Genomic DNA, 27,187 nt, shown 5'->3' with positions numbered 1-27,187 from the left:
ATATTTTACCACTTCAAAAACCATTTATTTTACAATACATGTGTTTTATTTTCCATCATTATTACATAGTATAAAAGATAATTCATATGTATTTCTGGGAATCGGTTTTGTTTCATAGATTTCTATGCTTCTGTATCTTGCTGCAATCATCTATTGGCATATAGGCATACCATAAATATCTGAATTAAAAATTGGTTGTCAAATAATAAAAAACCCAGACCTCTGAAGAAACAATTGTACACCATTATATACAAACCATAAACACTTGAATTTGCAGGAGTTCATGAACATATAATAAATAAAAATATCAGTCTTCGAAACTAAATCTCACTAAGGAATGTCCTATGATTGATTTTCTATACCATACATGGTTATTAAAACAACTGCCTGAAGGCCATTGATGTGATTTGGCTTTTCATGTTAAACAACTCCCTCTTCCAATTTGGAAAAGCTGCAGTTTCTGTGCCATAGTTCACACTCGTTACAAGGATCCCTTGATATGTTAGTCTGGATCTGGAGGAGGATGAGATGGTCTGCTATATATACAAATGTATGTACCATAGACAGTCCTCAACTTACAACCACAACTGAGTCCAAAATTTATGTTAAGTGAGAAATTTGCTAAGTGAGTTTTGCTTTATTTTACTACCTTTCTTGCCATAGTTGTTAAGTGAATCACTGCAGTTGATAAGTTAGTAACCCAGTTGTTAAGTGAAACTGGCTTCCTCATTGACTTTGCTTATCAGAAGATCACAAAAGTTGACAACATGATCGTGGAACACAGCAATGGTCATAAATCTGAACCAGTTGCCAAGCATCTGAATTTTGATCACATAATCATGGGGATGCTGCAAAGGTCATGTGAAAAACAGTCATAAGTCACATTTTTCAATGCTGTTATCACTTTGAATGATTACTATAGAAAATATTGCAAGACAAGGACTACCTGTAATGCACTTTTGAAATCAATTATTTATCCTAATATCAATTTTAAGTGAGATATAACAATGAGCACATCAAATTTTGGTAAGTAGCATCATTCCATTTTAAAGGGGGGAAAAATTAGATTTGCCTTGAAATTCAATGTCTTGAGAGTTTTATGGAATCCTATCAGACAGAAACATTAGCCCTTCCAGTTTATTAAAGAGTGGGTATGCTTCAGAAAGCTTCTATCTATTTTATTGCCAAATTATTCAGGCCAGGCAGCTCATGCAAAACTTATCATCTCCTAGGTAAATTTCATGTGCACATTTGTCCCTCCGGCATTTCACAAAAAAGGTCAAGGTGGTTTAATTAAGCAAGACTATCAAATGAATACTAAAAGACTCCGAGCTCTTTCAGTCCAATGTTTAAATGTTTAATAAGAACAACAGGTAAACTTTTTTTTTGGGGGGGTGAAGCTTTTTCCCCTTCCTTTTCATTAATTAAATAAAAGGATTCTTTTCTGTGGTGCTTATGTTCTTGTCTTGCCCTTGGTATGCAAGTAGGCTGCTAATGTAAAAACTCAGAAGACTCTTGATTTTGGGTGAATAAGTTTGGGGGTGTAAAAATGCTTTTAAAATGCCTCCTAAAAGCTTTTAAAGTGACTTATAAAATATTCTTTGCCAGGAAGAAAAATGAAATTACTTATGATAAGAATCTGTTCTTTGGTGTCGTTACCCTCGCTGAAAAAGGCATCTGGAAATGCAATCTACTAACAGTGGAAGAATCTAACATGAATATCTCTAAAACTAATAGGAATCCTATGCTCACAATTTGTCCAATTTGAAGCAAACAAATCAAATCTGGAACCCAACAGGATTCAGGATTTGACACTTAATAATTATTAACAGTGGGATGTTATTATTAGCCATCTTACCTTACTTCCAATGATTGATCGTACTTCATCATCGGGTGAGGTTGGAGTCCCTGATATGTCAGGGTTGCTGTTACTAAGGCTCCTGGAACGATTCAAGTTTAGGCTTGCAGGTCTGACAGCTGAACGAGCCATGGTAGCATAGTGCACTGATCCTCCTAAACCACTGGGAGCTAAAGAAATGCACAGCAGGAGTCAGAAACTATTTTGTTTATTAAATTTTTATGCCACCCATCTCCACTACCAGGCGACTCTGGGTGGCTTACAAGTTATAAAACAAATAAAAAATACCATATTTTTCGGAGTATAAGGCGTTCCGAAGTATAAGACGCACCAACCTTTTGGGAGCAAAACAAGAGAAAAATATCTGCCTCCCAGCAATTTGCCTCATGGAGCAAACAGCATGTTTCACTTTCAATTTCTTCCGATCATCAGCTGTTTCAGGCTGCAGGAGTTGCTATAGCCTATTGAAGCCTCGTAATCCCCCGTTTGCTGCAAAGAGGTAAATTGCTGGCTGGTAGAGGCCAAAGGTTGGGGCCGGTGGGTGGGTGGAGCTACATTCAGTGTATAAGATGCACCCAAATTTTCACCCTCTTTTTTTTGGAGGGGGGGGGGAGGAAGGTGCGTACTATTCTCTGAAAAATATGGTAGTTAAAAGATTAAAATGACACAAATCATAAACTATTATTAAAAACTGTATTAAAACAGCAGCTAAGATAGCAAAGAGACGGGAGTATACCTAAAGTACTAATGTAACTAGTATCACTTTGAAAGGTAGTCCCAGCTAATTTTGCTCAGTGACAGTTACAAATTCCATTCTCTAGGTCAATTCGGAAGAAAAATTCAAGTTTGCCTGGAAGTTATATAGCAGCATTCATTATAGGTAGTCATATGGAGTTATGATCATAATGGCCGGATCACCATGATTGTGCTCAATTTTACAACATTTTTTGCAGTCATTAAATGAATTCTGCGGTTGTTAAACAAACACCATCATTGTTAAGCAAGCTTGTTCTCAGTAATAGGTTTTTTTTTCTAGAAACCAGAAGCAAACCAATCACTGGCAAAAAAAAAACATCGAAAAGAGCAATCACGTGACCTAGGACGCTGCAAGCAGCCATAACTGCTGAGCACTGAAAATGTGATTACACAATTGTGAGAGGGTGACAACGATGCAATTGCTGGAACTTCAAAAACAGGCTGTAAGTAGGAAGTTCATCCTAACTTTGAATGGTTGCTAAGCAAATGGTCATTAAAGCAAGGACTACCTGTATAGATTTCCTTTCCGTAATCATATTATCTGTTTAGTCATGACAGAGGGACCTTGTATATATGACCTTGAATACAACCAATGACAGTCCTTTCTCTATACTCTCTCCATACCCCTGAAAAACTGTGCCTGGAGATAATGGATCCATATGGTGCTATAGAATATGACGTAAGTAGATGTAAAAGAAATTAAAATTTGGCATAATTTGAGGGCAGGGGGCTGTTAGTAATTAACTATTAATTATGCTACATGTTTGATCACCAAGGTAAGATTCAGAAACTAAGATCCTGATATCATGCTTTTTCCATCTGAATCCAATGCAATTACATTTTAAAAGTGAATTTACCTGGGCATGGAGAATTGGGAGACATATTTGGTAAACGAAAAACATAATAAATATATGAAGTAAGAAGATTATTTCTTCCATGCTGATCTTGGTTTCCTTCAAGGTTTTTGTGAAGTCTGTTTACAATAGAGGCCATGGCTTCAAAAGATGCTTGACCTAGATTGACTAGAAAGAATATAAAGAGTTAGATATCAAGTTGTTTGTTTCTACTGACAAACTGTCTAAAGGAGGGAGGGAGAAAGAATAGTCATCACATTAAAGTAATCTGACAATATCTTAAAATATGTGTTAAGCTTGAATATCAATGGAGATGGCAAATGAATTCATTTAGCACTGACATAACTTCATAAGGTCACTGGGCAATGGTGATGACTTGAAGATTACCAGTTCTAAAATTATCACTTATCTTTAGTTATGACTTGTAGTTGTCATGATAGCCAAAATAACTTTCATCACAGAAAGTGTGTTCTTTTATAGTTAACTCTAAAATCTTATAATAAAAGTAAATATTCAAAATTTATCTAGATCCTTAATCCATTTATATATTTCTTAGATTGAGATCTTATTTAGCACTTATTTATTTATCTATTTATTTATTTATCAAAATTGTTTGCTCCTCATCTTGCTGCTTATTTCAAATTCTTTTAAGTTCTTAAGCTGGTAGTTCATTTTTATTTTGTTCAGAGCTGAGGGCAAATCTACCAAATGAAAGCTTTTCAGACTTGCTCTGAAGAGCTCTAATAGCTTTAAGATATTAGAGATAATTTCTGAAGTGACTAAAATGAAAATACTTATAATTCTAAATGCAGCTATAGCATGTTAAATTATAGTGGAATAATTATAACAAAGAGAATTTATATTACAGCAAAGTGAATTCATATCATATTTTCACTTAAAAACATAAGCTTAAATGAAATACCTATTTGGCCTGCAATAATAGGTGGTCTTACAACCAAAAGAATTAATTTGTCAAGCAGAAGATGGAGAAACCGCACCACAGGCTCCAACTGAGATGAGTTCAAAGCTAAAATGCTGCTCTTTAATTCGTTTTCCAAGTTGTTCTCCATAATTCTCATGTCACCTATCCGTACAGGGAACATATGTTCATCCAGAGCATGAACAAGGGCAAAGAATTTGTCAAGATAAGGGTCCTAAATAAACAAATAATAATAATAATAATAAATTTTAATTTTTAGCTATTCAAACTAATGCAATCAAGACCAGAATTGCAAGAAGATTGCACCAATTATAAACAATAGCATAATATAGTGACCAAAATGGAACATCTCTAAAAATTATCAGATACTAGTAATGAAAAAATTGGTTGAGACATAGATTTGAAAAAGTAATCAAGAATGGCATTTCTGAATATAAACTGATAAACTTTTGGCTTATAACATGCCAGTGTCTGAAAAGAGAAAAGTATGGCTGATGTGGCAAGACCAGGGGATAGAAAAATAGAAAACAAGAAATTGGAGAATATTGCAAAGTATCAATAGCTGAGAATCAAAACTGAAAGATTTTGGTATAAATTGGTTGTGATGGTCCTAATTTCCATCCGACACTTACAAAAGGCCACACTGCTTGGATCCCTCTTCCTGGGGGGAGAGGTTGGCACCAGGCACCCCCACAGCAGGACTTTTGGAAAAAAGCAACCCTCCTCAACGGTTTCTTTGCTGGGAAATAAAGCTCCTCTGCAAATTTCCTCTACTCCTATGCAGTCAACTGCATGGAGGCTTAGCATGCTTGGATTTTGGCAGAGTGCCAGAGTGGAGAGGCAGTAAGGCGTGTGGGCTGCTTCAGGCAGAAAAAGGAGGCACAGAGAAGGCCAGCCATGAGTGTCTTTCTGCTTTGGCACTGAAACGCCATCTTATTGAAACATAGCAGAAAGCATGGACTTTCCAGGGAAGCTGGCATGGAAGATGAAAATAGCATCCACGTGATTGTTAAGCACTTGACAACTGTTCATAAGTATGAATGGGTTGTCAAGTCCCCAGGCTGCAATCACATGATGGGCAGGGATATGACAATTTATGATGACCTATAAATCACTCTTTCCATGCCATCAACATTTCAAACAGATATTAAGTGACTGGTCATAAGTCAAGGATTACCTCTACATTCCATTAAGAAATTTTGTTATAACATTAGAGCAACTTTATTTACTGTTACTTTCCCTGTGTTAGAGGGATCCCTCTTAATACATACCTGTGTATGAATGGTTGACACAGCAATTATTTCTACATTAAAAACTCCTTTATGGTTGTCAACCCACTTCATTCCAGGCAAAGGCACCTGACAAAAAGCAAAACACAATAAAGTGTATAGGCTGAGACCCAGGGAGGGGTCAAACACATCATTGGTCTCAAATCCCTTCACTCCCACAAGTGATTTTGAATTCCACTGACTCTTATCTACCGCCAATTTGCTTTGAACGTTAGTAGAGTAGGTCAGATTCTTATAGAGAGCATAAGCTTGCAATAAACCCATATATTCATTTGAACTGCCTGGTCTTCTGATTTTTCCATATTCGACATATAATCAGTTATGACTTTCATTATGGTGAAAGAATAGTTAGTAAAAATAGACATTTCAATCAACAAATGTAGTTAAAATGTTTCTAGAATTTACTTTCAAAATAGACGTTCTTAATATTTGGGGTATTTGTTACTTAACCCACTTTACTGAGTCACACCCACTATAGGAAGTTGCTAACCTCTGGAGAGAGTACAGAATAAGCTTGTGGTGGCTTCTCCAAAGAAACAGGGAGGCAGAACTGGCCTGTTTTTAATCGTCCATTTTGTAGCATCGGTATCCACTTGAATGGGAAAAAAGAACCAAAGCATCATTAAGCACCTATCAAATACATTGAAAGTCTTTGCTTATTCACTTACCTACACAATACAAAAGTTACTAACCCCCCCCCGCTCACATTTTGCAAATATTTAAGTATATCTTTTCATGCCATCTTTATGTAGAGCAACAATTTGTTTTTTCAGATCCTCAGAGAGTTCATAGCCATGAGGTGCCATGTTGAACTTCCAGTAACCAGTATGAGAGAGTAAGAATGATAACACCAAATTCAAAACACCTGCTCCCCCTTCACACCTGAAACCTTGTGCACTAACGAATCACATGACACCAGGGAGGGAAAATGGCTACTTGGGCCCTACTTGGATATTATTACTTAGGGGTGAATTCACTTTTTTTGCCAGCAGTTTAGACATTAATGGCTAATCTGTTGCGTTATTTTGAGGGGACAGCACATTTACAGTTATACAAGCTGCATACTCACTACTTTACATTGTAGCCAAGTGTCATTTCTTCAGTGTTGTCACTTGAAAAGATATACTTAAATATTTACAAAATGTGAGGGGGGGAGAATCACTTACTGTAGTTTAATTTTTACAGCTACCTATCTCATGTCCATCACTCTGGGCCGCGCAAGTTAAAATAAACCAAACAAAGCCATGTCAAAGAATTCAAACAATTAACCAGAAATGTTTCAAAACCGACTTAAGAGTTATTCAAAATTAACATGTACAGAAATAATATCAAGCAAAATGATTTCTGCAACGCTGAAAGTCAGAATGAAGGCAGGAAGGAATAGAAGACATTTTGTGGCAGTCGTTTACCGTATAGCCAACAGGAGTCTCAAGTGGGGTGTTTTGTTTCTGTTGGCAACTGACATGGTAAAAAGTGAAAAGCAAATGATGGTGGTCCGTTAGAGTAGCAGGAAGCTTGATTTTGATTTCTTCATGGAAATCAGGAGATCTGTTTTGAGGTAAATAGAGATTTTTTCTGTAAACAAAATGCTTAAGTATGATTGGCTTATAAAGCATATAAAATTTTTATTTTAAAAAAGCAGCCCTATATCCTCTTTGGAAGACATCTGCAGCAGACAAATGTCTATAGAGATTCTCTGTCATCCTTTGGGTCATGGTTGCCCCAAAGGTTCTTTTTCGAAAGGCAACTGGACTTTGTTTTTCCTTGAAGACATTTTGCTTCCCAACCAAGAAGCTTCTTCCATTCTGACTGAACAGAACTGAAGAAACTTCTTGGATGAGAAGCAAAACGTCTTCAAGGAAAAGCAAAGTCCAGCTGCCTTTCGAAAAAGAACCTTTGAGACTGCAGCAGACAAATTGCCAACAATGCCAAAGTCATGCTGGCAAGAGATCATAAAGTTACACGAGGCATTCTGCAATCCTCCAATCACCAGTGATATCCTCTCACTGAAGGCAGTTTTAGAGATTATTTACAACAGCTTCCGAGCCAAAGCTCTTCCTGGTAGATCATATGGCCTCTTTGGGATTCTTTCCAAACAAAAACTTTCCCGTGAAACAAACCTAATCTTGGCAGTTCTCCCTCTCTGAGGATGAACTGCTCTCTCTGACCTAGGAGGGAAATCCAGAAAATCTTGTGGTTCCTGGAAGACCATTTCAAAGAGCTACGAATTGTATTTTTAATTGCTTAGGCTCCTTCCCCCAGTTTTCAATTATTGTATTGCATTTAGTTAAAGAAAAACGTTTCAGATAAAATGTCAAAAAAAAAGATTTTCTGGGATAATTTTCTATTTTAAGATTTTATTTTTTTTCTATAGGATGATACATTTCCTCTACATTCATCTACATTTCTGTTTAGTTAGTTAACATTCCCTATCTCAGAAGATACTATCAGGCTTTTAGATGTACTCAATACTACAAGATAGGTTCACTCCTAGATTATTCTCCAGCTCTTGCTCACATAAATAAATATTTCATTGATTTGTTCTACAAATAAATGTTCTCCTTTCTTCAGCCTCGTAATCATGTGCAAAGGGACAAAAAGGCTTCTATTCCTTTTCATACAATATCACATATGCAGAAGATGTGACCTCTCTGGGTTCATAAACCATAATTTCAGCAATTCAGACAATCATGATTACGGGATTATGAAAGGCAAAAGGGTATGAACAAGATGCTAGGGATCAGATAGATGTAGATAGTCCTCAAATTACAACCATTTCTTCAGCAACTATTCAAAGTTACAGGGTAGCTCTGCTTGGTCCTCAAAATTACAACCATTGCATCATCCCCATGGTCATGTGATCAAAATTAGGGCTTTTGGTAGTGAGGTGCCTCTCCAGGGGCATCTCAGTTGCCTCCATCTGCCTAGCTCTTCCACATCTCTGCTCTTTTGGCCACCCTGTACTCTGTTGACTTTGCCAGCCTTCACTTGCTGGTCCTCCATGCCCTGCTATCCTCGCTGCCTCCAACTGACTTTCATTATCTTTTTCAGTCACTTTGGATGAGGTGTGCCTTGACTGGCCTTTTGCAAGACAGCTGCTGGCTATGCTACACCTTCTTCCCTTATCCGAATCCCACGTGGCCTTATCACATGTGGCCTTCTCAACAGGTTTTGGTAGGCAAGTGCACATAAGAAGACTCTAGCAGCATCAATGCCAAAGACGTAGCTGAGCCCTTCTTTCATACCGGTACATCTAGGAGCTTTTTCCATGCCTGTGCCGTGCATTGTCAAACGCAATTTGGATATGAGATGGGCACAACTTCTGGATGGAGGCCTGGAGCAGCCAGCAGCTGTTTTGCAAAGACCAGGCTGAGCGTGCCTTATCAATATCTGGAGGAAGATCAAATACGGATAGCAAGATTGGCAAGGAGAAAGAGCCACAGAACAGAAGGTGGCAAGGCCAGTAAAGATGGCAGAATGCAAGGCAGCCAAAACGGCACAGATCTGGGGGAAATAGAAGGGTGGAGGAATTGAAGAGGAGGTAGTCCCTTACCTTACCAAGATTTAGGGTTGGGAGGAAACAATTCAGGAATGGCTTGGGATGGGACCTTAGCTAATGACCAGTGGGATATGGCTAACAATGACAATCGGGATTACTGGGATTGCAGTCATTAAGTGAGGTAGTCTCGTGGCATCAGGCTTTACAACTGCTTCCCTTAGTGACAGAAATTCCAGTCCTAATTGCCATTGTAACGCAAGGACTATCTGAATTTGCATGGTCATGGCTAGACAACTGCAGAATCTCTATTTCATTCTAATCAAAAGTATGAAATTCTTGTTATCCCGAGATCATCTTTGTAACATATGAGTGTAAGATGTTTTGTTTCTGATTTCACAATATTATATAGTGTCGAGTAAAATAAAAGGTTGCTTTTCAGAAAGTTTCTGCTTTTTACCTGTTATGGTAAACAACAGCTGTATAAGCTTCTTTTGAAAATTCAGCACAGCTAGATTTTCCAAAGATTACCTATAAAAATAAATGAATAAATGTATTTTCAAAAAAACATTCTTTATTCTTCAGAACTGGAAATTTTACTAAGTCAAAAATGAATATCAAGATACCTATTTATGTGGCATATATTTATAACCTTTATAAATATGATTTAGTTTAAATACTGACTTGTTAAAAATAAAAATATTTGACTGCAGAAATAGTTATTGATATTTCAAAAGAAAATAGATTTTTTAATATCTGCTGCATATTTCGTGGTGTGTGCTGTGTGCAGAGGTATGTAATTATTATTCATTTAATCACCAAGTGAGTCAGTGACTTACAAGGGGTTCAGATGCCATAAATAGCAAAACCGAAATCAGATAAAGCTTGGATCACAAACATTTCAGCAAGTTAACCCTGTTAAATTACAAGCAGAACTGAGCAGATGTTAAAATAATATGAAGGGTTAAAAATAAAACAAAGTTAAGAAACAAATTCTCAAATTCTTTTTGAGCCATTTGCTGGCTCAAAAAGTCTGAGAAACCAGTGGTCCAGTCTGATTCTGTCCCAGCAGGAGTGCAGCCTGTATAGCACAACATTTTGATGTGCATCTAATGTACAATCAAAATGGAACACACATACACACACACACACACACACACACACACACACACCATACCGGCATTGCATTGCTTGGATCCTCTCCAAACATAAACTGCACTTTTACAGTAATATTCCGAGCAGATCCTTGGCGATTGGCAAAGTTAAGGCTTTGTGGATAAACATATAGAAGATTTCTACAAAAAAGAGAGAAAAGTACAAAAATTACATAGTGACGAGGTTATCTGAGTTATCTGTGGCTGATGAATTATAAAACAATGCATCAAATAATAGTAAATGGAAACTACTAAGCCAGAAATAAGAAAAAGCTGCAGGGATAAATAAAAGTTAGCTGACATAATAAGCCTGTAATGTTAACTGATTAGAACCCCATGAAATCAATGGGGTAAATTAGGGACAACTTAATTCTTATTGATTTCAATGTGAACTAAGCATAGTTAACTTTGATTTATTCTTTGGTTCTGTTTCCAGGTATCTGCTAAATGGGGAGAGAAGAATAAAAATTGACCGCTCTTGATAAAAGCTGGAAGTGATAGAATTACACTCATTTTATGAACCTATGATTCCCTTAAATTAACACTCAAATTTAAATCTACAACAAAAATGACACAGCTCTCTCGTTATTTCCATTATAAACATCTATTTATTATAATAATATTTTCTCCATAGTTAAGCTTTTGATTCATGCCTTTTCTGTGAATTATTTTATTCCACAATACGTACAGTTATACAAATCAACTAGCCATAAACATAGTGGCTACTTCATATCAAAACATAGTAAATTTGCTCTTCCTAAATTAGGCTGGAAGTTTAGTAATCTTTATATTCAATATTCATGCATTGGCTTAAAAAACTACAGATAGAATGTTACAGTGAATATTCGGGTTTCTGGGAGGGAATGGTATGGAGCCTATTGGAAATCTCCTAGAATTTCAAATCAGATGGCAAAATTTATACTTTAAAAAAACCTCCTTGTGAAGTTTTCATCTTTCTTGAAAAAATTGCCAATTCTGTTGTTTGAAGTACACATTTCTCATATTACTAACAAAAGCCAGATCTCAGTGTTTTTTCAAATGTGCTAGATAGTTTTATTAACACTCATTTGCTGGATAATAGGTGATCTGGGACAGTCAAAATAATAAAGCAACAATTATATCCATATTTGAAGCAAAAATAGGGTTTGAAAACTCTAATTATATATCCCAAAGATGTGGGTCACATCTCCTGTCCTTCATGACGACCATCTTATACGCTTAGGTTAGACCATGGGTCAGCAACCCGCAGCTCTGGAGCCACATGTGGCTCTTTCATCACTCTGCTGCAGCTCCCTATCACCACCACAATTTTGAGAGGTGATTCTGGTTAAGGGGAGAAAAAGCACAGTGTGCCAGGATGAGACTCTTTGGCAAGGGGTTCGTTTTCTGGTTGGCTCCATACTTGATTGGGCTTTTGGTTAGGACAGGAGGAGACTCTACGGTGGGGGAACTGGACTTCTGGTCAGCTGCAGAAGTGAATGGCGGGCTTCCGGTTAGGACATTTGTGGCACTTTGAGTGTTTAAGGTTGCTGATCCCTGTACACTTTTTACAAGGGTAAAAAGAAAGACCTCTGTTGTACATCTGGAACCACATGTGTGACAATAAATGCGTGGACATGGCATGGTCTGTATCAGTTATTCCAAATTGCTCAAAGCTTTCAAAGTTAAAATAGCACAGCTGGCATAATATGTGTGCCATGTAAACTGACAGCCACGCTCAAGTTGCCAAGTTCTACATCAATTGAATGTTCCAAGTCATCTTTAAAGGTAAACCTTATTTACACTTAGCATAACATTTGCTATCAGGAAAAGTTCATCAGATGGGCTCAAAGAGCCTAAACAGGACACAGGTTACATTCATTCAGGTTTAATTATCAACTACCTCAACTTGATTTTTTTTTTTTAGGACTGAACATGCTATGTGTATTTATAGGCATACTAGAACTCTCCCAGAGAAAGACAAATAGCAAAGGGAGACATTTCTTTTCTAAGCAGAAAGAACATGAAAATTATTCTAGTATTGGTCTTTATGATTTCTCTAGTAATTTCAGGTAGACTAGACGATCACTTGGAATCAGCAATTGCTGAGCCTAAGTCAAGATTTGCTATGTCTGATGATGTACATTTGCTGGCCACTGGACTACTCCAGCTTGGGCGTGGCCTTCAGGACTTTGTGATCAAAACCAAAACCCAAATGGATGACATCTTTCAAAGGCTTAACATTTTTGACCGATCTTTTTCTGATATCTTGCAACAAACCAATGAAATGAAAGAAGAAGAGCAGCAGTTAAAAAAAGCCACAACTAAATTGCAATCAACTGAAGAAGAGATGAGAAATGTATCTTTGCAGCTTAATTCCAAAATAGACGTCCTTGCCATCGAGAAGATTCAACTGAAGAATAAAGTAGGGAAACTAGAAGAAAAAATAACTGAACTTGTACAGACCCAGCTTGATAGCCATGAGCCAAGAGAAATTGCCTCACTTAAAGTAAGTAGAAATGAAACATACTGAGTGTTGCCAAAGTAAATTGTATTTTGTGCAATGATAATTCAAATAGATTTAGTCATTTCTGTTGCTGCTGGACTAATGTGCTGCATTTTAAGGAATAGCAATAGCAATAGCAGTTAGACTTATATACCGCTTCATAGGGCTTTCAGCCCTCTCTAAGCGGTTTACAGAGTCAGCATATTGCCCCCAACAACAATCCGGGTCCTCATTTTACCCACCTCGGAAGGATGGAAGGCTGAGTCAACCCTGAGCCGGTGAGATTTGAACAGCCGAACTGCTGAACTGCAGTCAGCTGAAGTAGCCTGCTGTGCTGCATTTAACACTGCACCACCTCGGCTTTTTCCTTAATGCTGCTTTATTGTGCTTTGAATGCTACCCATAGCCATTAAAGGAATGTGTAGCATGTAAAAAGTCTTTAAAATAATAATCTTCAAAGTAATGACTGTTTCTTGAAATAAATTTGCTTTGATGGTTTTCCTTTTTAACATATGTACAAGTTATTACTTTTATTTTGAGAGCTTGGCTTAACTGTGAAGATTTAGACTAAAACAAGTAATTAACAAATGATAATTTTATGTCAAAAAGAAAATGAATAGTTAGCAAACTGCCTTTTCTTTCACCCCATAATGTTTATAGTTATATGCTTTTTCAATCATTCATTTGTATGGTTCATAAGGAAGAAATTGGCATTCCTTCACTTTTACAAATTCAATTCAAATTCAAATACAAACCTACAGCTCTATTCCAGGCATAAAAATTGCATCTTAAAGTTGTTAATCTGATTTTATATACTGAAGTTGGTTTGAAAGATCATTTTAAAAATAAGAATATAACATTTGCTTACCTCTACAGCAAGCATTAAGAATACATTTCTGAGATACAGCGTAATTAAGGTACATCTACTGATATTTTAGCCATCAGCTGAAATGGACTAGAAGTGTACAGTTTCAATTACCAAATCATACTGTTTACTGCTCTGAAATGTGAAAAAGCTGCCGAAAACTGAACATATAAATATCTAAAAACAATGCTTTTATTGTCAGGAAAGATATATCAAAGATAGCACTTGGGTACAATGCAGTCGACAATTGAATAACATCTTCTGGACTTTATGGACAACTTTTTAATATGATTATCAAATTCAGATACTAACCACTGAAGCAGAGGAAGAGGAGGCTGATGGGTTTTGTGATAAAGTTCAACCTAAACAATAGAATATTTAAGCAACAGGCTGGAGCCTTGAATGCCGAAGTTGGAAATACTGAAGAGAAAAATATAATTGAACTGAATGGCCTAGGAAAGAGAAATGAAGCAGGAGACCAATGTACCTATTTCTGGCAATCCAATGAGTTCTTCATCATCAGTCTTCAATCAAAATGATCTGTATGTACATGGATATTACTTGAAGATGCACACCGAAATCAAATTGATTACATTATTAGTACAAGAAGATGGAAAAGCTCAATTATAATGACACGACTAAGGCTGATTGTGGAATAGATCACAAACTGCTCATGTCCAAGTCAAATTAAAATGGAACAAATAAGCCAATCCATTTCCATGATATAATCTTCAGCACCATTAGCAAGGACAGCATGAGGAACTGCTTTGAAGTCCTGAACCTCACTGAGAAAGAACCAGAAGAATAAGGAATCTAATCAAAATAATTTTTTAAGGATGAATTTGAAAAGAGATTGCCAAGGCCGAGAATCAGAAGAAAGCAAACTGGATGTCAGAAGAAATGATGGAAACTGGCAAGAACATAAAGGAAGATGGGCATAAATAAACAAAAATCTTCCAAAAGATCTCTAAACTCAGAAGGAGGTTTCTGCCTCAAATTGGATGCTAAGATTAGAAAGAAGTCAGTCAAAAGGAAACTTAGCTGAATGTGCACACTGTCACACAATATATATTTACGTTCTTCACAATGCTTAGAATTATTCACTGCAGATTGCAGGCCAACATGGAATAGAAGATGATCAGGTTCAAAGTATCATGTCTTGGAACATTAGGATTCTTGAAAGACTACAATACTAGGAAAGGGGAAGGAAAGAGACAAGAATGACAGCAATAACATAGACTTGATTACAGAGATAATGGATAGTGTTATTTGAAGGCTTGAAAGGCCAGATGGGGACTAATGATTCTGAAGAGTTACCTAAGTGATCACTAAATGACAGCAAAATGATGACACATAATCTATCAATACAACACATACTATCCTCATTTTTCATCCATTAACTTCAGAAGACTGCATTTTAGGGAAAGCTTGCTATGCTAGCCTATGCTAATTTCTTAAAGTTGATGCCTTCCCTATATATTTGAGGATGATTATTTTCAACATGTGTTGAGATGACTTAAAGACATACTGGCCAAGATATGATAGAAATTACATACACTACTGCAAAAAGTAATATGGAGACATTTTATGCTTCAGATTACGATCCTTTAGGTCTAAGCTATTGTTTTCACTTTTCCTATAGAATTTTGTTGAACAGCAAGATGGCCAGCTCAAACACCTTCTCAAAATTGTTCAACTACAACATGATCAACTCACAAAACAGCAAGGGCAAATACAGGACCTGGAAGAAAAGGTAAATTTGTTGAATATTAATGGGCATCTGTAATCTAGGGGCAATTTCAATGGGCTAGCTGACTTATAAGAAAGAAAGAAAACTGCAGCTTCCAGAAAGTTTTTATACATAAACTTCTAAAATGTATCATAATTTCAGATGAAAGATCAAGTTTACCAACAGTCAAAAAACCAAGGTACAACTATTTAGGGAGCCAGGATTGAGAACTCTAACCATACTTGAGTTTGCCATATTTAATGTGAGAATTCAAAAGATTCTTATGCGTGTTTAAGTCTTACTGTGTTCAAACGAGCTTCACCAGAAGGTATGTTTAGGATTACAGATTTCATTTTGTGTGTAACACAAGAGGATTCAGTGACGGGGTTCATACATCATGCAAGTTATTATTTGGTTTGTTTGGTCAACAAATTATGTGAATTCAGTCATTGTCTAGGTCAGGGGTTGGCTTAAACACTCAAAGAGCACAAAAGTCCTAACTGGAAGCTCCCCGTTTAGTTCTGGAGCCGACTGGAAATCCGGTTCCCCCACCAGAGTCTCCTCCTAGCGCAGCATCCTTTTTCCTCCACCTGTCCTAACCGAAAACCCTAACTATTGTGGAGCCGACTGTGACAGGGAGCCGCAGCAGAGGGATGAAAGAGCCACATGAGGTTCCAGAACTGCGGGTTGCTGACCTCTGGTCTAAATAAATTATGATTTATGTATTAGCATGTGTATCATCCATGCAGCTCTTGAAAAAAGTCTAGTGTTTTCTAAATGAAAGAATTCACTACTCATTGTATTGGTTGAAGGAAGCTATCTTAATCTACTAGATCCAAATCTGCAAATATTTGAATAACTACTAGATGCTGCAAATATTTGAATAACTACTAGATGGGAGCAGGGAGTTACTTTTCTCCAGATTTTTTTGTCCTAAAATGACTATGTTTAACTTCTTCACATGACACGGTTGATACTGCTGTCTCTAGTCAAAGATAATTTTTTCCATGGTGTTTGATCTTTCTGGTAACTTTTCTTTGGCAGAAGACATAGCTTTCATCATTCATAAGTAGCTTCATAATTTTATATTACAACTCTATAGGTAACATAGGTGGTCAGAACAGACACATGCAAGAATTTTTGTCCCCAAATTTTTTCGTGGCCAATGAAGATAAAGGGACTCTTATTCTGCCCTCCCCAGTCCAACCCTAGTGCGTTCATTTGAACTTCAAACTGTTCTGTGAACAGGTAACCTAATGAAGTACAGATGAAGATGTAATTTCTTTCTATTTTCAGATAAACAGCCCCAATTTTCAAGAGGACTCGCAATTATTTTCTGCAATGGAAGATGACAGACATCCTAAACTGAAAAAAACAGCTAAAAATAGCAATTCTAGAGGTAATGTGCTTATGGATTTTTTTAAAGTAATTCTAATGTTTGGAATACAGCACTATTTTAGAATACTGTTCTGGTGTATGCTTTGATAGTGATAGTATGTATGTAAGAAACAGATTCGATTTTGCTTATTATTCTTTCAACAACACTAAAAAGCATTTACTTAAGAATAAAAGTGAGATCTGAAATAAAATGTTGTGTCTTGCCTATCTCCTAAAATAAGTTTGTGTTCTTGTTAGTCCTTTCCTCTAAAACAAGGCATTCTATTCAATCTTCCATGATTCTCTTATTGAAACAGCAATGCTAGCATCTGCTATTTTCTGGGTACAATTCGAAGTTTTGGCAAAGATCTTCAAAGTCCTGAATGGTTTGTTGTTTTCTATTCATGACTTGAACATTATTTTGTCTGCCAGTAATGGCTTCTTTGGATTTTTTTTAAAGCTTGTACTTCTGTTACAGTAGCACATTATCTTCTCTCTGGTCCTTTTTCAAATGCCTTTGATTTTTACGAGTAATCTGGATTTTCTTCAATGACTCTTTATCTTCATATTATGTGACCAAAATACTGAAGGTTTAGCTCTTTCAGGACTTCCAGAAAGCAATCTGGTTTCATTTCATCTAGAACTGAATTATTTTTCTTTTTACAAAGAGGAATTTTCAACAATTTTCTCCACCACCATAATTCAAAGGCATTCGTTTTAATTAATCCAGACTTTCTGATTGTCTAATTTTTAGCCACAGGATAAAACCAGAAAACCATAGTTTTGACCACAAATAGGAATGGCTTGGAGTCAGGACATTTGAAAGGCTGTCTATTCCATATCAAACTGTAAATCCACTAAAATCAGAGGACTCCTTGTTTGTCTCTACAATTCCAGAGAACCTTGATCTCCTTCATGCTATCAGACAGACCTGTCTTACTTCCTCACTAAAACCTTTTGGAAGTTAGGGCGGTAGGTGGGGGGGGAGAGTTCTCTTTGCTTTAGAATAGCCATCCTGTGATTTCCTGATGCTGCTTTTATCAAAATTGCTTGTAATTATTATGTTTTTAATCACTGCTATATATCACATGACTGCACCCAACTTAAGCCATTAGTTTTGGCTGCAGTCATTAAGCAACTCACTGTGGGAAATTAAGTGCAGTGTTATGTGGTCATGACAAGCAACTTCCTGTCGGCTTCCCCATTTACTTTGCTTGTTGGAAGCCGGTGGAGAAGATCACAAATAATGACCATGAGACACTGTGACTACAGTGAATCCATACTGATTGCCAAATTTCCAAATTAGGACCATGTGAATGACTTTGAAGATACTGAAAGTTTGAGGACTAGTTGTAATCTCATTTTTCAACACTGTCATACCTTTGAATGGTCACTGAATGAACATTCAGTGAGGACCACTTGTTGTCCTTTTTTTATTCCACAAGATATTTCAATCATGTAACTGTTCCCAAACTCCAGAGGGCTAATATTAGCATGTGTAATATTTCCTAATAATTGTTCCCATGGAAAGGTAAGACGGTGCCTTTGTGAAGAATACTCTACAGAATACATTGCCCATATTCTCATAGCTCCCTTTATATGGATGCAAGAACCTCTTTCATAACTCCCTTATCTGACAAAGAACCCAGATAATTCTGATTTATTTTAGGTACAGAACAGTATAATTCAATTTCCTTAAATGTAGCAAATTTTTACACTATATAAAACTCAACTTATGTTGATTACCTTAATGAACTTGTTAAAATTTTATGCTTAGATTTTATTAACTGGAAAAAAATGTTTATTTCCTTGGTTAATTTGCAGAATTTTGGTCAGTGACCTTAATAAAGAACTAATTAACCAAACCTGATGTTAAAAAGAATGGATACAAATATTCTACCCAAGACTTTAGTATTTATATTCTTCCATCACTTCCACCTTTGAAATTTCTATCTCAAGAGTATATGTAAATGTTGTTTTCATAAGCCTATATTTCCAAATTTAAAAAATCTTAAATAAATTCAATTTTTGTTTAAATGACAGCTCAAAAAAGTAATATACATTCTGAAAAATTGCATAGATTTCCCTAAATTTCTGTCTCTTATAGGTAATGCTACTGATTGTACTTGGATTTACAACACAGGGGAAAGATCTAATGGCATTTATTCTATTAAGCCCAATGGATCCAAAGCATTTAATGTTTATTGTGAAATGGAAGGAGGTATGGCCCATTACATTAGCAGTATTCTTTTTAAAAAACTAATTCTTACCTTTTGCAAACTGCTGACTTCTTCATATATTTATTAAACAAACTTGCTGTCACTATTCTTATTTGCTGAGAATGCAATTTTAATCAAATAATAGTTAGCAATGAGGTATTTGGATTTTTAACTACCCTTGGTTGCTGTTTATTTTAGAAAATAGGTAAATCACTGTCATCGTTTAATTGGTTTAGACGAATGCATATTATAATTGTCTCTGAATAGAGACTAAATTGGATAGATTGACGTTTATGCAGAAATGCAAAGTCAGTCAACATTGTGCCAATATTGTTTTGTTAAAGTGTATTCCAGTTCTCTTCTGCATATGATCTGATGTACAGCATTCATACAGAGATATAATATATACTTTGCAAGCTCTAAAAATGATTTTAAACAACCAAATGGTTGTATTAATAATTTATCATCTTCATCCACAGAAAACCCATGGACAATTATTCAGAAGCGATCCGATGGATCAGTAGATTTCAACCAAACTTGGGAGAGCTACATAGATGGGTTTGGTAATCTTGATGGTAAATATATTTTCCAGTTTACTCAAAGTAACATGTTTGTTGACTATAGATTTTGAGAGGGGGAGAAAAACCTTGGACATTGGTAAATGAGATTCCTTATTTGGTCGCAGTGGTTAGAATTGTTTACTGTTTTTCCTCCCTTCAACCTTGTCTATTTAAATTTCTAAGCCTAGGGCAGCAGTCATATAAATTATTACAAGCACATTTAAATAATTTTGATTTAAACAAGACCAGATCTAGTTAGTCACAAATGTAGATTTGAATGGATTCTATTAATGCATATGCTACAAAGATTTCTGAAAGAGGCATCCGTGCAATATGTTCAGTTACCGTACTTTCTAAGATTTTTAGTGAGAAAGAAATGGAATGTTAAGGTTTAAATTTTCTTTTCATGGAAATAGTATAGAACAGAAATAAGGAAAACGATTCTGGAACCTGAGTAATCAAAAACAAATTTCAAATTAGAAAGGTCTGCAACGCCTACATGAGCAAGATCAAAGCCATACATTATAATATTAATGGCTAATTTGCAACATATAACAATAAATTAATGAAGAATAACTTGATTCACTGAAATTCCTTATATGGTTTTTAAAAGTTGCAAAACTGTTGTTTTTGCTGTAGCAGATTCATGCAGCTATTCGGTTCAAAACTATTTTGTTAAGAAATGTTTTTCTCTGTTTCTCTTAAACATGCTTGTTCAAGGAGATTTACTCCTCAAGTTTATGCTATTCTCCGTCCACTTAAAATGCTAAATTTATGTGTGGCGTAATGTTATAAATGAAACTACCCAATATCCATTAAAGGTATTTCCTCCCCTCAAGGATTATAGTATATATTCATATATACAATTCATCCAGGGGTGGGTTCCGGCCAGTTCTAACCTCTTCTATAGAAGAGGTTCCACAAATCTACAGTGCCGTTTAGAACTGGTTCCAGCTGCCTGCCCCCGCCCATCCGCACATCATCAAGATGAAGAGCAAGAAGAGGAATTCTGGGAGTTGAAGTCCACAAGTCTTAAAGCTGTCAAGTTTGGTTTTTTTTCTAAAGGATTAGGGGTGCAAGGGTCTTGTAACGACAACTTTAAGACTTGCACATTTCAATGCCACAGTTCCTGAGCCAACGTGACTGGAGGAGGAATTCTGGGAGTTGAAGTCCACAAGTCTTAAAGCTGTCAAGTTTGAACACCCCTGGGGTTTTTTTTCTAAAGGGTTAGGGATGCAAGGGTCTTGTAACTTGACAGCTTTAAGACTTGTGTGCTTCAAATGAGTTTCTGAGCCAACATTTTGGTTGCTAAGCAAGAGTGTTGCTAAGTGAGTTTCACCACATTTTACAAGTTGGCCATACCCACCCAGTCACATGGCTGGCAAGCCACTCCCACTCAGTCACATGGCTGGCAAGCCACTCCCACCCAATCACATGGCCAGCAAGCCACTCCCACAAAGCAGGCCACATTTACAGAAGAGGTTCTAAAAAATTTTGAAACCCACCACTGAATTCATCAAATTCTCAAATATAGCACTAAAGTTTGCATCTTCCTCTCAGATCTGCCTTAATCATTCTGTTTGTCCACTTGTATTTTCAGGAGAATTTTGGCTGGGCCTTCAAAAGATCTATTCCATTGTAGATCAAGCTGACTACATTTTGCGTATTGAGCTTGAAGATTGGAGAGCTAACAAACGTTATATTGAGTATACATTCAAAATGGGAGGTCCAGACAGAGATTACGCGCTCTTTCTCTCTAGGATTACTGGGAATATTCCAAATGCTCTACCTGAACAGAAAGAAATTAAATTTTCTACTAAAGATCATAGCAACAGCACTGAAAGAAAGCTTAACTGCACAGAAAGTGACTCAGGTAGATATTTTCTGTATATGCCAGTGTTTTAAGTTTTCTTATAATCTGTGAAAAAATGGCAAAGGGTAAGATTTTCATAAATTTACTATGCTAAGAATAAAATACTAATATAGTATTATAAAATAGAAAGAGAGAGAGAGAGAGGAAGGAAAGAAGGAAGGAGACAGGAAACAAATGAAGGAAAAAAATCAAAGAGTATATATGAAAGAGGACTAAATGTCCCTTCAATTAAAAAAAAGTTTATTGCATGCAAAAATCTAGTACATAATAGACAACCCAATGTTATATCCTCTGTTTCACATTATAGCTTTCCACAAATTGAGATAATTTTTAAAAAAATATCCAATTATATTACGTTACACTCTCTATCAGCACAGAAAGCATTATCCTGAAGTTCTCCTGAACATGTCATTGTCTCCAGATAACCTGGTTAGAAAAGGTTTTCTTCAAAATACAGTTGTTGTCATCACTGCCACCACTATGACCAAAGGCCATATTAGTTGGGTCTATGAGAATTGTAACCCCGAACTCATCCCAAACCATGTTAAATAAACTACTATTAAAGCAGGACATTTGTGGGAATCCCAGACCTACAGGAACAACTTCTAGTTATCTTAAAAGGTTTCATTTATTAACCATGTGATTAATATATTGGTATATCAATTCAATGATGTTTCTATTATCACCTTCAGGTGGTTGGTGGTACAATGTATGTGAAGAAACAAACCTGAATGGAAGATACATCAGGTCGAGCTCAAAAGGAAAATTAGAGAGGAGGAAACAAGGATTGTATTGGAAGCCTCAGAAAGGAAAACCTTATCTCCTCAAGTCAACCAAACTGATGATATATACTACAGACTTTGAAACATTTGACTGAACTTTATCAAAGTTTACCTAAGAAACTGCAAACTACTTCAGTCAGGATCCAGCGACAGCCCTTTTTGGTGTTCAAAGAAAATCATATAAAGGATGTAATCAAACCATAATAATATTATTCCTTATATACCTCAGTGTGGTTTGTCCTGCTCCATATGCTCAAAAAATAAGCAGAGGTTGTTAGACAAGGACTATTTTCTTTGAGGGCCATTTTAGTAGAATATTTCTTAATATCAATGCTACCTCAAGAAATGCAAGACAAATTGAAATGTCTCACACCTTCCTTGGCACAAGATTTTGCCTTAGGAAGGGAAGGGGAATCGCCACTGCTTCATTTCTGTGAAGTGTGTGATAGGAAAAAAATATTTTATCTCACAGGATTAGACAGAAAGTCTAATAATCAGACAAGGAGTCACTATTTTCATTTTTGCCAAGGATAGAAGCGGTCTCTATTCACTTCTTTGGCAGAGATCAAGCAGTGTATTTTCAAACAGAAGTTGTTGGGGGGGGGGGGGAATGAATTGCCAGCAGCAATCTTAATGCTTTAGGCACAGGGGAAGCTGTTTTTCTCCTCTATTTAGTTTAATGCTTTATTTCAGTTCTCTAAAGCAAAATGTGGGCAACTTTTTTGTATCTGGGAGCCACAGAGGGAATGTATCCTTTGAGTTGTTTAACAAAAGAAAATAGGACTGTGAAGTTTAATAGAGGCTTAACATACCTATTTTCTTCTCTTATTTTTTTTTTTAAATGAAACTATTAAAGGATTACCGAGACTGAGGTTGACTATATATGGAATATAGACCCCGGATTTTCCAGCTCTTAATTAGGAAACAATGGAGACACGTAAAAGCAGAAGTGATTTAAGGGGGAATGTGCAAGTTATGTTGCTCCGAGCTATACAGCTCTATTCATAATATGCCTATATCCCCCCCAATCCAAGCAAGACCTTCCACTGTAATGAATTACATAAAACAAATGGCCCTCATGTTCAAAATGTTCAGCTGGAACCTGAACACTGATTCCATCCCATTGGGATTGTACAACACTGCAAAGTGAACCCCTTTATTCATTTTTTTCTATATACAGCAGCCTTTCCTAGCTTTGTGTTCCCTCTCTGTGGTGTCTATATATATTGGGTTCATGTATTTACATAAACCAACTAGTTAGGAATCCTGGAGTATTGCTCTGACACTCCCAACATTCACCCTTTAGGAGAAATGTCAAAAATATCACCGTGGCGCACGTAACTATCTAGTTCTGAGGTAAGTGAAACCTCTCACTGTGTACCTAATATTCCTCCTCACTTTTCTAATAATATAAATGCCTTTGTATCATAATGGCTTCTTAAAATTGGCTTCGACTAAGAAGATAACTTCAAGTAGTTCCTTGTTATTTCAAAATTGTAAATTATAAATTATTGAGATCACAATATAGATTACTACATTATAGTACAGAAAGAACGTTGGTCCTTACCTGAACATTTCTTTTTGGTAGACGAGAGGGAGGGGCAGCTGCCAAGCTCCACTTGGACTTATTGTCCATTTGCCAATTGTGTAATCATAATAACCGCCTAGAGGTCACTGAGGCTCAGAACGAGTATTTACGACATCTAGGGTGGCATCGGCAGAAAACTGCGTGGCAGCAATGATTTTTGTAATATCTTGGTGAAGTCCCTCATCCTGAACCGGAATGCGATCTTGGAACTGGTGAAGCCACATGACAGCTGATCGGTTGAAATAGGAGGCAGCTGCAGCGGATTTTATGGCCCACGCAGAGGCATTGAAATTCTTACGTAACGTAAGTTCTGCCCATTTGTCCTCCAGTTTCAACTTATCAGCCACATCTCCTGTCACTACAGACAAGGGATTAGCAAGGGTGGCTACTGGGGTGTCCACATTAGGCAATTGAAGTGCCTGGGGAAAAGCCTGCTCCATGTTGAAGAAACGGATTGGGAAAGGTGGAAGGGCGAGACCACTGATTCTTTACCACCTCTAGAAAAAGGAGAGGAGCAGGAACCTTATTGGTCGCTGTATTAGAGAACATGACCATGTTAGGGTCTCTGGGTGGAGGAATGGCAGGGTCCCCTGTTCCGACCTTAATGGTCTTCCTAGCTTTGTGTAACAAAGGTTTAAACATGGGGGGAGCAAAGAGATTGGGAAAGGCTGGAGGGTCCGGGAGAATCGTCTCTTCGTCTTCCGAAAGCCCCATGTCCTGGCGAGGGTCATCCCCTAACACTGAGCCCTCACTAACCACTGAGAGAGAAGGGGGTCTTGCAGATTGATATCTATGTTCAGAAGAGCTCCTGGCCTGTTGAGAAACCTGGGGCCTAGGCTCCCTAGAAGACTGTTGTTCCCTTAAGGAAACTGCAGAGGCAGAGGAAATAAGTCTCTTAATGCTCTCAAGGAGCAACTCCAGATCCTCAAACTCATCCTCAGAGTGTCCTGGGGCAGGACCCTGCAGAGCTAGGGTGTAGGGAGGGAGGAAATCCCAAAATGAACCCTCCAAGGGGTCCCTAACCACCTCCCTGGGCCCTTGAGGAGAGACAGGAGGGGATGGAGAAATTTCCAGACCAGATTGTCTGCGTGCCCCAGTGGGAGAGACAGAAGGGGAAGAAGAGCTAAACCTCCTGGGAGGAGAGGCCGAATGATTAGATCCCGGCATTAAGGGAGATCTGGATCTGATAGGAGAAGAGGGCTTGTTGGCTTGGGTTTGGTGTTCTGCCCTAGCAATCCTCCTTTCCAGGGCCTGCTGATGCTGGTTTTCATCCCTCTGGGTTGCTCAAGAGGGGCGCTGGAATGCTGAAGGCTTAGCTGCTGCTGCCCTGATTCTGGGCCCAACTATCTCTCTCTCCTCGGCCTTGTTGAGGGCACTCCCCGGGGCCTGTGAAGTGGCCAGCCTGCTATCTGCCATTGGTGCCACTCACGTGTCCGGAAAGGCTATTCTGCCCAGAAGCCACCAGCTGGTGCAAGGGCCTTGCGGGAAGTATTGGGCTGCCGAGGCTGAACCTTGCCGGCCCGACTCCAACCGCGATGCAAGCAGATGGCCCAGGGCCAGAAAATGGCCGTCTCCACGTGCGTGCTTTCAAAATGGCCACCAGAGGTCTCTGCGCGCCAAAAAGGGCTTTGTTTCTTCAGCCACAGCTTGAATTTGCATGCCATGGCGTTCAGGCGCAGCTTCTTGTTTTAATTAAAGCCGCCCACAGTCCAATTGGCGCCTCTAGCCTGCAGCCCTTCCCGCAGAGCTGCCGTAACGGAGTCTGACACCCCCGCAGTTCCAGGGACTGGTCAGAGCTCCCGGTATCCACAATGAGAGAGCGGAACGTCAATTAGCTCTCCCTCGGCTTGCTGTGAGACGGAGGACCTTGTCTCAGCAAGATCGCGGCTCAATGGTTTGGAATTTAAAGTAGCCAATAGACCGAATCAAATTAAATAGTAGAATTTACTCACTCTCTCTGGGAACGAAAAGCAGTGCTTGGACCAAAAGACTGAAAGGAACTGGGAGCCAACAGGGAAAGGAGGAAGTTAAAAGAAATTTTCCTCAGTCTTTGGATCAATCAGGCTGTGAGAATATCCCAAGAGTCTCCCCTCCCTCGAGTCTACCGGAAAATGGTTAACTTGCTTTATGAATTTTTTTGTTGATTGTTTGGTAAACCACCACAAATCTGTAAATGAATTGGAGGTAAACAAGTGGAGTGAATGAAGGAATAAATAAGCAGGCTTGCTGTTAAATTAAAAAATATATACATTTCTAAAGTTCCTCCTGAATGTGAGAACAAATCCAATTATACATCACTGGAAGTATACAAATTTGAATCAGAGTATCATAAATTACAGTATTTTGATGTCATTATCTATATATATTCCTATAAAATAGGCATAACCTTATCAATGTACCGGTATCTAATTCATATCGACAATAGTGTTAAACATTTAGGCCTGTGACAAATTGAATTTAAATAGTTCTGTAAGAAATTGTCTCATGACATCAAGCAAAAAAAGCTATCAAGCAAAAAATATTACTGGTGTTTTTGATGAACAAATAAACTGCAATGTATTTTGAAAACAAACTGATGGTTTATAAAACCATGAAAATTACTTGCTAAAGTGGGAAAACAACCTTTAGATTTACATCAGCAATTTTATTTTAATCAGTGGGCTTTCAGAGGGATTTCAGATAGATGTAAACAATACATCCCATCTAAATATTTTTTCTAATACATGCCAACAACATAGATTATATGCTATGATAATATGCACATTGCTAAAAGAAAAACTATGGTATGTTAATAGACAATGCATAGAAAATATGTTTCATGCTTGCAGTTCAGATCTTCACAGAAGTGCCTTTTGAATGTGAATTTTATTTTTTAGGCTGAATTATTAGCGTTCTATCTGGGCAATTACATTATAAAAGTGTGTATTATCTAATTAAAAATCTGTACCCATCTGAATCATTTTAATAGTTCAATAAAAAGACTATAGAGCTATATTTCATTTATACCATCTTTCAGTTTACAATAATAACTAACTTTGGTGGTAATTACATCACAATATGATACTAAAATATTATATCTATAATGAAGGATTTTAAAAGTCAACATGAAATGCCCATACAATGCAGAATCCTAAATCAAAAATATGTAACAGTTTTAAATTTAGAAATCAGTGCTTTTAAATCAAGGAAACGTCTTTTAGCAATTAGGTTTTCTGATTCAAATGTTGTATCCTAAAATATCAGGTATTGGGGAACTTTATCTGGAGGATAGGATATTTTCCTATATAAGTCTACTCCCCAGAATCTTATTTGAGTAAACACATTATATTACTATGCAACAATCTGGAAAATATAAAGGAGAA

General features: G+C 37.1%; 2 protein-coding genes across 5 annotated transcripts in view; one reads left to right on the top strand and one right to left on the bottom strand.

Moving 5' to 3' along the window:
• The window catches only part of DOCK7 (dedicator of cytokinesis 7), a 147,930-nt gene that overhangs the window by 70,110 nt on the left and 50,633 nt on the right, over positions 1 to 27,187 (bottom strand). For all 4 annotated transcript variants that reach the window (XM_032218873.1, XM_032218874.1, XM_032218871.1 and 1 more), the window contains exons 15-22: positions 10,371 to 10,488; positions 9,654 to 9,724; positions 7,107 to 7,245; positions 6,188 to 6,289; positions 5,680 to 5,766; positions 4,391 to 4,622; positions 3,472 to 3,636; positions 1,859 to 2,028 (exon numbers count right to left, since the gene is read on the bottom strand). In XM_032218873.1, the coding sequence (XP_032074764.1) occupies positions 1,859 to 2,028; positions 3,472 to 3,636; positions 4,391 to 4,622; positions 5,680 to 5,766; positions 6,188 to 6,289; positions 7,107 to 7,245; positions 9,654 to 9,724; positions 10,371 to 10,488 (1,084 nt within the window). The remainder of the gene's footprint in view (positions 1 to 1,858; positions 2,029 to 3,471; positions 3,637 to 4,390; positions 4,623 to 5,679; positions 5,767 to 6,187; positions 6,290 to 7,106; positions 7,246 to 9,653; positions 9,725 to 10,370; positions 10,489 to 27,187) is intronic.
• Positions 12,273 to 26,438, top strand: ANGPTL3 (angiopoietin like 3). The gene is made up of 7 exons (XM_032218876.1): positions 12,273 to 12,835; positions 15,340 to 15,450; positions 16,723 to 16,825; positions 18,911 to 19,024; positions 19,502 to 19,597; positions 21,183 to 21,455; positions 22,148 to 26,438. Exons 1-7 carry the CDS (start codon positions 12,350 to 12,352, stop codon positions 22,330 to 22,332), a joined length of 1,368 nt encoding a protein of 455 aa, XP_032074767.1. The 5' UTR covers positions 12,273 to 12,349; the 3' UTR covers positions 22,333 to 26,438.

This window comes from Thamnophis elegans, chromosome 5, assembly GCF_009769535.1.
Source record: "Thamnophis elegans isolate rThaEle1 chromosome 5, rThaEle1.pri, whole genome shotgun sequence".
NCBI lineage: Eukaryota > Metazoa > Chordata > Lepidosauria > Squamata > Colubridae > Thamnophis > Thamnophis elegans.
This window is presented reverse-complemented; position numbering and strand designations above follow the sequence as displayed.

Bases quoted from the DNA above. Each gene is read 5' to 3' on its own strand.
- ANGPTL3 (XM_032218876.1), top strand. From the start codon at position 12,350: ATGAAAATTATTCTAGTATTGGTCTTTATGATTTCTCTAGTAATTTCA. The intron at 15,451-16,722 runs GTAAATTTGTTG...TTCTATTTTCAG, and splicing joins TACAGGACCTGGAAGAAAAG to ATAAACAGCCCCAATTTTCA. The intron at 21,456-22,147 runs GTAGATATTTTC...TATCACCTTCAG, and splicing joins CTGCACAGAAAGTGACTCAG to GTGGTTGGTGGTACAATGTA.